The sequence below is a fragment of the Narcine bancroftii genome, chromosome 7 (genome assembly GCF_036971445.1).
Source record: "Narcine bancroftii isolate sNarBan1 chromosome 7, sNarBan1.hap1, whole genome shotgun sequence".
Taxonomy (NCBI): domain Eukaryota; kingdom Metazoa; phylum Chordata; class Chondrichthyes; order Torpediniformes; family Narcinidae; genus Narcine; species Narcine bancroftii.
The window spans coordinates 10,291,729-10,304,984 of NC_091475.1; the positions used below are offsets into that span (position 1 = coordinate 10,291,729).

At 41.3% G+C, this 13,256-nt stretch overlaps 1 protein-coding gene across 1 annotated transcript in view; it reads left to right on the forward strand.

The window, feature by feature from the left end:
• The window catches only part of LOC138738496 (interferon alpha/beta receptor 2-like), a 44,527-nt gene extending 35,633 nt beyond the window's left edge, over positions 1–8,894 (forward strand). Inside the window, exons 7-8 of the mRNA XM_069888791.1 lie at positions 1,773–1,900; positions 5,876–8,894. Of these exons, the coding sequence (XP_069744892.1) occupies positions 1,773–1,900; positions 5,876–6,514 (767 nt within the window). The 3' untranslated portion in view covers positions 6,515–8,894. The remainder of the gene's footprint in view (positions 1–1,772; positions 1,901–5,875) is intronic.
• Positions 8,895–13,256: the final 4,362 nt, after the last annotated feature.

Consider the following 13,256-nt stretch of genomic DNA (forward strand, 5'->3'; position numbering starts at 1 on the left):
GCCTTTCTGTCACCTGAACGTGCTGGCTGAAGGAGAGCTGCGTCCAAGCGAATGCCAGCTCCTGTGGACTGTGGCCATGGTCCCACTCCTGCTTTCAGGTGCAATGGGGGATTCTCCGAGCCAGAGAATATACCTACAGGAGGAGGGTTAGGTAAGTGCTCCTCCTGGACGAGTTCTCCATTTTCAGGTGGCCACCCGACAGTTGCATTGGGGTAGAATAGGTGGCTTTACAGTTTGATATTTTGGCCATCTGAAAGCGGCTTTTGTCTTCTTAGAAGGTATTTGTGTGACCTGAATGTTACTTAGCTCATGATTGTGTATCTAATAGGTCCAGGTTTGAAGTATTGTGGAATTTATACTATTACCTGCAGAGTTGCAAATAGAATTGACCAATTGCAGTGGCTAGTAAATATCCCCATATCTAACTATATAGTGTGGACAAACTCGATGAAGTAGCTGAAAATGGAATTTGCCAAGATTTAGTAATATTAAGTGATTGGCCTCAAGCAGCAAGTTTCTTCCCTGGTGTAAAGAGCAATCGTGCATGACCTGTCTCTCAAATTACATTTTTTTTTAATTTAATGGATTAGATGGAGTGAATAATACTTGACAACAGGGGTCTGAGATAGATTGCCGTATTTTCACTCATAACGCGAAAATTGCACACGCATATAACATGCAGAAAATCATAAACTAAGTAAAATATTCTCATAATCCACACAAGTGGTATTCTACATTTCCGATTTACAAAAGCAATTCGCACTTACTTGGGGCATTCCATGCTCCCACTATCTTTTCACTGTTAATCTTTTCACTGTTAGTCAGCCTGCAGCTGACGTGGACTTTTTACCCCCTCCATAAATCTTCGTCCGCGAAGCCAAGCCAAAGAGAAGAAGAACACTCAATCAACTTCTCCCAGAGGTGTCAATTCTTCTGCAATACAATTAACAAGCTTTGGAAAGGAATCAATTAAATAGATTGAAGGCAGGCTTCAGAATTGAACAGGATTTTAATTCTGTCATAATTTTAAAAGCCTTTCTTGTTTTTTTTTTAAAAAGTGCGGCTGAGAATTTTATGGTTTAATTTGATGCAATGAGGGTGATTAAACCGATGCCATAGGGCAGAATCATCCTAATGTTCTCAGATCACGGGCACTTGATATGTTAATCTCCTCCTTCAGGGGTCACTATAAATTACTGGTTTGACTTTCCCACACCCACTAAATTGTATGATTTATTTCAAAATGTAATAAAAATATTCTCAAACAGCATGCACGCACATTAACTCTGTGGGGGGTGGGGGGGGGAGTGCATTCCTAGTTTGTAAATAAAACACATATAACGTGCATTATAGGTGTAAAAGTACCATAATGAGGCACTTATTACTGATAGGGGCAGTGTACATAATTGCAATACAGAGTGATGGCACTCGATTTGATGTTTAAATATATAATATTCTCATTTAATATTCTTCTATTTTAACCTGTCAGCATCTTTATTAAAGATAGGAGGAGAAAGAAGTGCGACCATATTTGGCAATGCCTTTAGATAATGAAAATCGCTACACATGCTGCGGAAGGGAACCTTAATGATTTTAATGTATATAAAAGTTAATTTAAGGTTGAATTTAAATGCAATAGTGTAACACATTGACTTAGGAGAGTTATGGGGGGGGGGGGCGAAGTAAATTGCAGCAAATAAATATTTATTTTTATAAATTGTGTGGGAGATGAAAACTGGATCAAAGGAATATTTCTGTCTTTTCTTTTGCAGTTTCCGAAAAACTGTTCATATTGCTTTTTGTTATCCTGGGAGTTGTGATTTTTGCCGTTATCACCGTCCTATTGCTATGCAAAGCAGGTTGCCTTCTTTTCTTAAGCACATTTGTTCCACAATCTTTGGTATGTATGCTTTTTGAAAAGGATTTGAAGTTGAAATCTTTTTTAAATCATTTCGGGTTTATAATGGACTGAGAAAAAACAAACTTTTTCAACTTGCTGTAACTTTTTAAAAATTGTATTTAATTTGATTTTCCTCATAATTTTGAACTTCTTACACTATTCTTGATTTCTCACAATTTATCATGCCTGCCTCATGAGTATTTGCAAGTCGCATGTGTGGATCAAAAACTGTGTGCTGGGATTGAAGCAGCATACCGTGTGATCATCTGTCTGGTGTACTTAATAGTGGGCTATCAGTCAACAATGAAGGAGATTTCCTATGTAACCATATACAGCACAGAACAGGCCAGTTTGACCCTTGGGAGAGTGAACATGTGTCACTGGACAGGACCCGAGGTTGGGTGGGGGATGGAGGTGATGGTGAGGGAGAAAGTGTGAAGGGAAAGGGTTTGGAAGTGAGGAGAAGAAGAGCAAGGGCATTCTGTTCACCTCTGCTTAGAAGGTATGTCGGTGTTATTGGAGTGTGTCTTTTTGTGCTGAGTGTTCATTGACATCTCTGTTGGTCCAAGATCTTGCTCTGTCAAGACCATGATGTGCCGCGGCCATCCCATCGAAACGGGTCATCCTTGACTGTGAGGAACTGCCCAAGAATAGGCATTTGAGTTAAAAGTACAAGAGCATGTTCTACTCGTGCAAGATTCTGATCACAATCTGTGGTACAAGTTTGGTTACAGAGGGGGAATAACATTGTTGCCCTTTAACAAGTAGTGGGACTTGCAACAAAAATTATTCTGGATACTGAGAATCTAAATTATGAGGATAAGATTAGAAGCCTGCCCTTTCTGATTGGTTACAAATTGATCAATGGTGAATGAGAACAGTATATTAATTTTCCAAAAGTAAGATTATTTCTTCAAGCTTAAAACCAACGTTCATTTATTAAACGTTTGCTAGTCTAACTAATTTGGTATCCTGTTTTATATTACATGCTGATAATGCCCCCAAATAAGTGATAATTTAAGCATTATATAATAGTTTATTTTTAGTTGCTACATTTTATTAAAGTATAGATGGATTTTTTTTTCCTTTGGACCATCCAGGTCACAACAACAAAACTCAGTTGTTTCTTTCTTTGGCTTGGCTTCGCGGACGAAGATTTATGGAGGGGGTAAAAAGTCCACGTCAGCTGCAGGCTCGTTTGTGGCTGACAAGTCCGATGCGGGACAGGCAGACACGATTGCAGCGGTTGCAGGGGAAAATTGGTGGGTTGGGGTTGGGTGTTGGGTTTTTCCTCCTTTGCCTTTTGTCAGTGAGGTGGGCTCTGCGGTCTTCTTCAAAGGAGGCTGCTGCCCGCCAAACTGTGAGGCGCCAAGATGCACGGTTTGAGGCGATATCAGCCCACTGGCGGTGGTCAATGTGGCAGGCACCAAGAGATTTCTTTAGGCAGTCCTTGTACCTTTTCTTTGGTGCACCTCTGTCACGGTGGCCAGTGGAGAGCTCGCCATATAACACGATCTTGGGAAGGCGATGGTCCTCCATTCTGGAGACGTGACCCATCCAGCGCAGCTGGATCTTCAGCAGCGTGGACTCGATGCTGTCGACCTCTGCCATCTCGAGTACTTCGACGTTAGGGATGTAAGCGCTCCAATGGATGTTGAGGATGGAGCGGAGACAACGCTGGTGGAAGCGTTCTAGGAGCCGTAGGTGGTGCCGGTAGAGGACCCATGATTCGGAGCCGAACAGGAGTGTGGGTATGACAACGGCTCTGTATACGCTTATCTTTGTGAGGTTTTTCGGTTGGTTGTTTTTCCAGACTCTTTTGTGTAGTCTTCCAAAGGCGCTATTTGCCTTGGCGAGTCTGTTGTCTATCTCATTGTCGATCCTTGCATCTGATGAAATGGTGCAGCCGAGATAGGTAAACTGGTTGACCGTTTTGAGTTTTGTATGCCCGATGGAGATGTGGGGGGGCTGGTAATCATGGTGGGGAGCTGGCTGATGGAGGACCTCAGTTTTCTTCAGGCTGACTTCCAGGCCAAACATTTTGGCAGTTTCCGCAAAGCAGGACGTCAAGCGCTGAAGAGCATGCTCTGAATGGGCAACTAAAGCGGCATCGTCTGCAAAGAGTAGTTCACGGACAAGTTTCTCTTGTGTCTTGGTGTGAGCTTGCAGGCGCCTCAGATTGAAGAGACTGCCATCCGTGCGGTACCGGATGTAAACAGCATCTTCATTGTTGGGGTCTTTCATGGCTTGGTTCAGCATCATGCTGAAGAAGATTGAAAAGAGGGTTGGTGCCAGAACACAGCCTTGCTTCACGCCATTGTTAATGGAGAAGGGTTCAGAGAGCTCATTGCTGTATCTGACCCGACCTTGTTGGTTTTCGTGCAGTTGGATAATCATGTTGAGGAACTTTGGGGGACATCCGATGCGCTCTAGTATTTGCCAAAGCCCTTTCCTGCTCACGGTGTCGAAGGCTTTGGTGAGGTCAACAAAGGTGATGTAGAGTCCTTTGTTTTGTTCTCTGCATTTTTCTTGGAGCTGTCTGAGGGCAAAGACCATGTCAGTAGTTCCTCTGTTTGCGCGAAAGCCGCACTGTGATTCTGGGAGAATATTCTCGGCGACACTAGGTATTATTCTATTTAGTAGAATGCTAGCGAAGATTTTGCCTGCAATGGAGAGCAACGTGATTCCCCTGTAGTTTGAGCAGTCTGATTTCTCACCTTTGTTTTTGTACAGGGTGATGATGGTGGCATCACGAAGATCCTGAGGCAGTTTACCTTGGTCCCAACAAAGCTTGAAAAACTCATGCAGTTTGGCATGCAGAGTTTTGCCGCCAGCCTTCCAGACTTCTGGGGGGATTCCATCCATACCTGCTGCTTTGCCACTTTTCAGTTATTCGATTGCCTTATATGTCTCATCCAGGGTGGGAACAGCCTTAGGGGCTGTTGAGGGAGCTGGAGCAGGGCGGAATCTTGGACTGAGCGGTTGGCACTGAAAAGAGATTGGAAGTGTTCTGACCATCGGTTGAGGATGGAGATCTTGTCGCTGAGGAGGACTTTGCCGTCTGAGCTGCGCAGCGGGCTTTGGACTTGGGGTGAGGGGCCGTACACAGCCTTTAGAGCCTCGTAGAAACCCCTGAAGTCGCCAATGTCCGCGCTGAGCTGGGTTCGTTTGGCGAGGCTAGTCCACCACTCATTTTGGATCTCCCGGAGTTTGCGCTGAAGATGGCTGCATGCGCGACGGAAGGCTTGTTTCTTCTCTGGACAGGACGGCATTGTAAGGTGAGCCTGGTGGGCAGCTCGCTTCTTTGCCAGCAGCTCCTGGATTTCCTGGCTGTTTTCGTCAAACCAGTCCTTGTTTTTCCTGGAGGAGAAGCCCAGTACCTCTTCAGTGGATTGCAGTATGGTAGTCTTCAACTGATCCCAGAGGGTTTCAGGGGACGGGTCCGTGAGGCGGATTGCATCGTCAAGCTTTGCTTTGAGGTTTGCCTGGAAGTTTCTTCTCGCTTCGTCTGACTGCAGGTTTCCAACATTGAACCTCTTTCTGGGGGCTTTATTGTTCCTGGGCTTTGGTTTGAAGTGAAGGTTGAGCTTGCAGCGAACCAGCCGGTGGTCAGTGTGGCATTCCGCGCTAGGCATGACCCTGGTAATGTTTTCACAATTGATAGAAATATGGTCCTAGTGAGGTATAAATCTTCAAACCATAAGGGTCAACTTGTATCTCCTGTCTCTGTAAAATACCTGTGAAATTACTCTAGTATCTAAATGTCCGAGGAGTTGAAAGGGAGAAAAAAATGTAGCGGAAGGAAGTAAAACTTGACTAATTTCTCAGATTAACTGAATATTTTTTGGATCGGGATAGACTTGGCAACATTACAAATGTTGCTTTGTCATCTTCATTAAAAGTCAGAGGGGAAAGAAAAATCTTGCTGTCATTTTTAAATTGAGCATATAATTTCATTTTTTTCTGTTCCATCAGAAAAACTTAAAATACACCCATGCTACCTACAATTACAATGACATGGAAGAAGAATTCAGCATAATGGGCCCTCTATATGTCTGTGCAGAGAAGATGCAAAACATTGAAGAAGAGAATGAAAAGGAGTTGATGAATGCTGAGGAGGAAACAGTCTACGAACATAATCTTATGCCTCTAAATTTGCAAAGCAGTGCTGAAAGCTCCAGTTTTTATATCAAAGGAACAGATGGAACCAATACAGTGGTCTGCGATGATCAACGTTGTGATCCTTTTACCGATATTGATGACTGTCAGGTGACTCAAATGCATATAATGCAAAATGAATCGACAGAAACTGAAATAATGAGCCAGTTACAGCAAGACCACAGCAGAAAAAGCAGTTTGTCTTCTAGAAGTTTTAGTGATTCAGATGTCCCACTGTGCTCTGTCCAAATCCAAGGTTCAGACTCCCATTTTGTAGAATTTTCAAATGAACCAATGGAGATATGCCGGTCTTGTACTATTGAAGAGAGTGATTCTTTGACGTCTGAGCCTTGTGATAACACAGAACTTAACCACATTGAGAATCCTTTTCAGTGTGATGTACAAAACTGCTCAACATTTCCCCAGGTTTCGTATTCTAATTATATTCAACACTGAAGGAGGCTTCCTAAAAGAAGATATATTGTGATGCCAACTGCAAAACTGCTCAGAACTTTTGAAGTAACTGCTCCCAGTTCTGGCCTAAGTTAAATTATTTTACCAATGAGAATATTTTTGAACACAGATTAAATCATGGAACTGTTTATGCTGCTGAGAGGATGTAAAATAACAGATTTTTTTCCTAAAAAAGATAAACATTTTGGGATTTGCTTGGAAACTTGGTGCAGCTAGTAGAGTTTCTGCCTAAAATTAATATGTTCTGTGAGACTAAATCTGATTCAACTGTGGACAAATTTTTACTTTGGGATATATTAAAGACATATTTAAGGGGCCAAATTATTAGTTATGCCTCTAGGATAAAAAAAAAAGAATATGCGAGGGAGGTGGATGAATTTGAAAAATAGATCACAATTTTAGAAAAGGACCTTCACAAAGAAGTTCTGTGGAAAAACATAGAAGACTTATAAGTAAGAAGCTCAGGTGCAATACAATAAATATGTATAGAATGGAAAAATTAGAACAAAATCTAAGCAATGGGAAAGAGTCCACAAGGTCCTCTCCTGGCAGTTGAAATCAGGGCAAAACTCGAGAATGATAAATGCAATTAAATAAAACATGAGCAGGGTCTCCTTTAAACCAAAGGACATAAATGATTTTAGACCAGAGGCAAGCGACTTCCAAACAGCCATCCTACAATGGTCTTTCAAAAATATTGCCATTCAAAATGCATTTGAGTTTACTCCAAACTTTGCAATTATTTTTCCATAATGTGGAGAAAGGGATAGAGTGGGCAGTCAGAATCTTTTCCCAGGGTAAAAATGTTAAACTGGAGGATGTACATTTGAGGTGAAGGGGGGGGGGGGGTGTGGGCAGAAAGTTGAAAGAATATGACTTTTTCTTTACAGAGTGGTCAGTGCCTGGAACAGTCTGCCAGTTGCAGTGGTGGAAGTAGATATGACAATAATGTTTGAGGTTGTTAGACCAATGAGCATGTGCAAGCAAGAGAGTTTGAGTTTAATGTGGACATTATATTCAGCACAGATGTGTGCTGATGTGCCTGTTTCTGTGCTGTACTGATCTTTGCTATAATTGATTGATTAATGATAGTGATTCACAGTGCCTCATTGATGCTCAGTTTTCAGAGGTCCGATCTGTTCTGAGTCCACATTTTTTTTCAATTGAATTATAGTGACACGCAATCCAATGGAAGGTGTCATTTATATGAAGACAGGGCACTGCCTCTCCAAAGACTATGCAGTGATCACCTTTACCTATGCTGTCATTGGAAAATACATCTTGCACGTTAAATTCACAGTAATTAGTATATGTCTACCCCTTGTAAAGGTTGCCTAGCAAGTGAAAGCTAGTAGCGTGACCGTTCCACTAGTTCAGACGATGGTGATGGTCATTGAAATCCTCTAACCTAGTGTACATACTGTAAGCTTGCTAGTTTCAGTGTTGCTTCCAAGTGTTTTCTCAGAGAATACTGATTTGTCAACTAAGTGATGATTGAGGTTACCATACCCGGTTTTGACATGGTCATGAAAGTTCATAAGATCTAGATCTGACGTGGAGAATAGACTACCCATATTCAAATATGGCCAATATGCTTCCCATCAAATGTTGGGATAGCTATCCAATGTGATAATCGAGCAGCAGCCAGATTCCTCCGTTACATTCCTGAATGAACCCCGTCCCAGCAGTATGGACCATAGTGATGTTAGGGAGTAGCCTTGGAGGGTCTTCAACTATGGCTCCAATCAGGACCAAGGCTTTGTGGTGAAAGTTGTAAATTTTAAATTAATACAACTTGTAAGGTGTACTGAAATTTTTATAGTCGTAAATAATTCAAAACATCTTATTGAAACACAAACTGCTTTCCCTTTTGCCTCCTCTGTAGTGCTGGAATCTCTGTTTATATCGATAGGCACCCATTCTTTGGGTCATACATGATAAAGAAAACTACAGCCATTAATTTTGAAATACCCCCTGGACACCAGAATGCATGTGCAGAAGTCTGGGCTAAAACAATAATTTTTGTCCAAAGCTTTTAAAATTGATGTGTTTGTAGCAATTTCAATGTAAAAAGGTACAGTTTCTATGAATATAAAATCTTAAATGTTCTGATTATGCATTTGTAGACATAAAATATGGAATTTGTATAGTGCGGTGATATGCTATTACACCACTAGGTCACCTGATGACCTTGTATATAAAGCTGACTGGAGCTAGGCTCCTCCATTCTGACCTAGGCTTGCACAGAGGCAAGACCTAGATATATATATATTAGTCTATTAAAACTAGCGTTTAACTTGCACTGTCTCATGTGGTTCATGTTAGTCACATGGAGTAATAAAGATGCAAAGAATGTTTTTAATTCACATGCACTTTGTCTTTTGTGTTCAGTCCTCTCAATATGGCCTCCTCTACATTAGTGAGCCCAAGTGCATATTAGGTGCCAGCTTTGCCGAATTCCTAAACTCAATCCACAGTGACCAGCTGGAACTTCCATTGAAAGCTATTTTAACTCCCATCCCCATTCCCACATGGACCCCTCCTTCCTTGGCCTTCTCTGGGGATGAGGGCGAACATTGAATTCTCCAATTTTAGGTAACTTGCACCTTGATTCTTTTCTTTCTCCTTTTGGTCCTCTCATGCACGCTCTTCTTTCCAAAACACTCTATGCCATTAAACTGCACAAAATTTATTTTCCCTTTCCCCATCTGCCTACCATCCCCAACTTCAATGGCCACCTCCACCCACCTATCAACCACTTCCCTCCTGGATCCACACCAACAGATGCCCACTCTTGCCTCCCTCCTCCCCCTCACTATTTTATACTGGCTTTTGACCCATCTCTTTCCCTCCACAGGCTGAGTACCTCAAGCACTGTGTTTTGCTCCAAATACGAGCATCTGTAGACTCAGGTCTCCCTGTTATTAATTGATGCCTTTATTTGCGCACAAGGGATACAACACGAGAGAGCAAAGTTATTGCCTGTTAGCTATTACTTTGTTTTGGTATGTTGGTCTTGCTATGCTTAACCATGATCTTCGGCACCTGCTTGCATTTGAACATCAGTAGTTGCAGAGTTGAAAATCCGGTATTTGTGTTTCTTCTGGTGCTTGGAATTAGGCTGCCCTGAGAACTGACGTATTTATTACTTGATGGTTAGTCTCTCGATCCTCTCCCACCTTAACCTATCAATCTGAAACACTCTCAATTAAATTGACAAAGCCCCTGTTTCTCACAAGGAGGTCACGTAGTGTATAATCTCATGATTATTATCTACATCTGGCTTTTAGCAATGCGAAGCTGAATGCCGGAACTTTTTCTGATGCACACATAGAGTGCTGGACACACTCACTCAGCAGGTTAGGCTTCATCTGCTTAGAAGGCAGTAGGAATAGTTGAAGAGGGGAAAAGGGAAGGTTGCTGATGGGCAAAAATATTAGCTGGTACAAATGCAATGTCAGTGGTGGATATATTCAAATAGTATTAACTGTGGCAGAAAATATTGCTTAAATGTATAGCAAGAGTGAGCGAAAGAGGATTTTGCTTAATCAGGAACATTCCCTTTGGTCTCAAATTTTGCTCCACATTAACTGGAGGTTTTTCCATTCCTTAGGTATGCTCCACCAAGCTATGAATGCCATTTCCATTCACCACATCTGATTTCTGGTTCCACTTCCTCACCAACTGTTCAATTACAATGCTAAAAATCCTGAAATGTTGTTGAAAGAATACAAATCTAGAATCAACTGTGAGGAGATTTAAACATTCTTTATTTCAGGAATGTTTACAAATCTTGATCTATAAATGGAAATTGTAACAATTTATGCAACCCCTCATCCTCTTCTTTGGCTTGGCTTCGCGGACGAAGATTTATGGAGGGGGTACATGTCCACGTCAGCTGCAGGCACGTTCCTCTTAAAATTGTGTTAACTAACAACAGCTGTTTCCCGCAATATATTTGCAGATAGTCTGTGAGCTGATCTTCCAGTGTTGGTAAATTATAACTACACTAATCTGGGAAGACACCAGAAACTGCAGAAGAAATGTATGCATCCTATTGCAGACTATCAGTAACTGAGGTAGTAGTCTGTGTTGCTTGAATGATGTATGTAATACAAATGTATCTATACACATAAATATACAGCAAAATTAGACATACTTAAATACTCTTCACATTTACACAGCAACTACAATTCACTCAGTGAATTAGTTTTCCTCGGTGTCTTATCTCCTTGGCTGTTGAAGTCTTTGGTGTTGAATTGAAAAATATGTAACAATGACTTAAATTATTTCCTCCAGGTGCTCTGGTTTCCTCCCACCATTTAAAACTTATGGGGTTGTCGGTCAATTAGGTGTAATTGGGTGGCATGAGCTTGTGGGCCGAAAGGGCCTGTTTCCGTGCTGTTTGTCTAAATTTTAAATGGCATCGAGGGTATTTAAATACATGAAACTAAAGAGACATACAGGACAAAAATAGGTCTTTCGGCTATCAAGTTTGCATCCATACTCATCGTATCAAGGAGGTTTCAGGAGATGAAAATATAAAAGTAAGTTGACTGGATGACTTGTATGTTAGGAGATCCCAGTCAGGTTACATACATTTGAAAGGTAAAAACTGAATAAATATCGGCCACACAAGTGTAATTTGAACTTTGGATTTTCTTTATCATCACATTTGTTAGAATGTTATACAACTTGATTACGGCGAGGAAAGTGATCAGCTTCATCAGAATATCTAATCAAAACTAACGAAACAAGGTCCACAATCATGAGTCTCTCTCTCGAGGGGGCGTTCTTACATCGGGGTTGCGGGAAACCACTGTTGTGCCACGATTGGCTGCTACTGTCTGGACGCGCCTCCCGAGACTCATCCTATCTATAGCCCCTTGCATGTTCCCCTTTCTCTTTGCTTCAATCAGTTAATGAGGTTGTAGGTAGCTCCTGACTTTAGTCAATAAAAGCCTGATGGTTACACAATATCATCCTTTTTGTGTTGGTTTCTTCTTGAGGATAGCCGGGGTGGGTGGGGGGGGGGGCGGATTTCGGGGCAAGATATCAGCAGTACATCAATCAGGCATGAGGAGAGTGGAGTAGCGAGTTCAGGCAGTAGGCGGAACCAAGCACCGTTCGGCCTAAAGCTTCTATAATAAAGCAATGCCAAATGCTCAGCTTGTCCCTCAGGGTGGACTGTTTAATTGCTGGAGGCAGGTTAAAGAAGTACAAACTAAGTTGTATCTGGTATTTTTACATTTTTTTAAAACCCACTTCAATTATTTTATTTCTTGCTCTCTTTTCCAATGTCAGATGTAGAATTTCAGGTACCCAGGTTGATGGTTGCCAAACTTTTTTTGATGTCAAGCCTGGATCACAGGCATGAGAAACTCATCATTCTTTAGCTAATTATATCATTTATGAGATTTGTTTGAATAACAACATGCTGCTTTATTACATGCTAGGCAATATTTTTGTAGATGTGCCACCAAAATGGATTCTTCTGTGAACACATTGGCTGCTCTTAGCTGGGGCTTTCCTGACAACGCGGCCGGACATCAAACAAGTCGCAGCCCTGTGCCAGGTTGACAGAAACGGGGCTATCGACCCGATACATCGACTCGTTTCTCTTCGTACGGGTGTTGCTTCACTGGACGAGCTCTTCTAATATTTGTGCTTTTACTTCCGATTCCATTTTCTGCAGAGCTATTTGTTTGATAAAATCAGGAAGCTTAGTTATTTCATTGCAGAGGGCTGACTAAAAAAAAAGTGCTTTTGCATTGTTTACTTAAACATTTGTATTCACTTTAAATGTTTTCTGTTTAATTGGAAACGGAGATCATTTTAAAAATAATCCATTAATTATTTCATTGTTTGATGTAATTGATGGCCGGGGCCATTGCTTGCCTCAAACCAACACCAATGGCATATGGTAGATGAGTGTGATCATGTTTAGTTCCCACAGTTTTAGGGCCATTTGCCATGCTGAACTAACCATAATACTTTAATAGGATTGACAAATATTTTGTACAAAAACCAGTTTAACAATTCAATAAATATTACTTTTTATTTGCATTATTTCTTATTTAAAAGGATTTAAATACTCCTTTTAGTTTGGTTGAAGGTTGAACACGGAGGCGCATTCATGTGGCTGGTTAAGACGACCACAATTGTGCCCAATGACTCAAGGAATCATGAAAACTTCCTGCTTTGAAGAGAAAGACTGCATCACATGCATATTTTTGTCATCACATCAGCCACCATTTCATCAAATCTCTGCAGTCTAATCTCAAATCAGTTTACACTATTCACGTGAATTTTAAGGACCCTTTGGGTTTTGAGTTATGAGTTCAGTGAATCCCATATACCAGCAACAATAGAAATACACCAAAGCAATGGTTCCTTAAACAAAATTAGTTGAATTCTCTGAGTATAGAACAACAAAGTCAACACTTAACTTATCAACAAAGTTATTTACACAATCGCTCCCCCCAACCTAATCTAAGCGCGTGTGTGTAATGTATTTTCAAGAAAGTCCTTTTTACTGGCCAATCTTCCACTGTCCACGTTTCCAAGGCTACAATTTCCAATTATCTTCAATCCTGTGCACAGAATCAAACAGTCATTCATTCAAGCAAACTTCAGTGCTTTACTTAGAATTACCGGGCAGGAAAGTTGGGGAGGGTACAGTGAGATGGTTGTGGCTTGTTGGACACCCCAAACAGGATTGTCT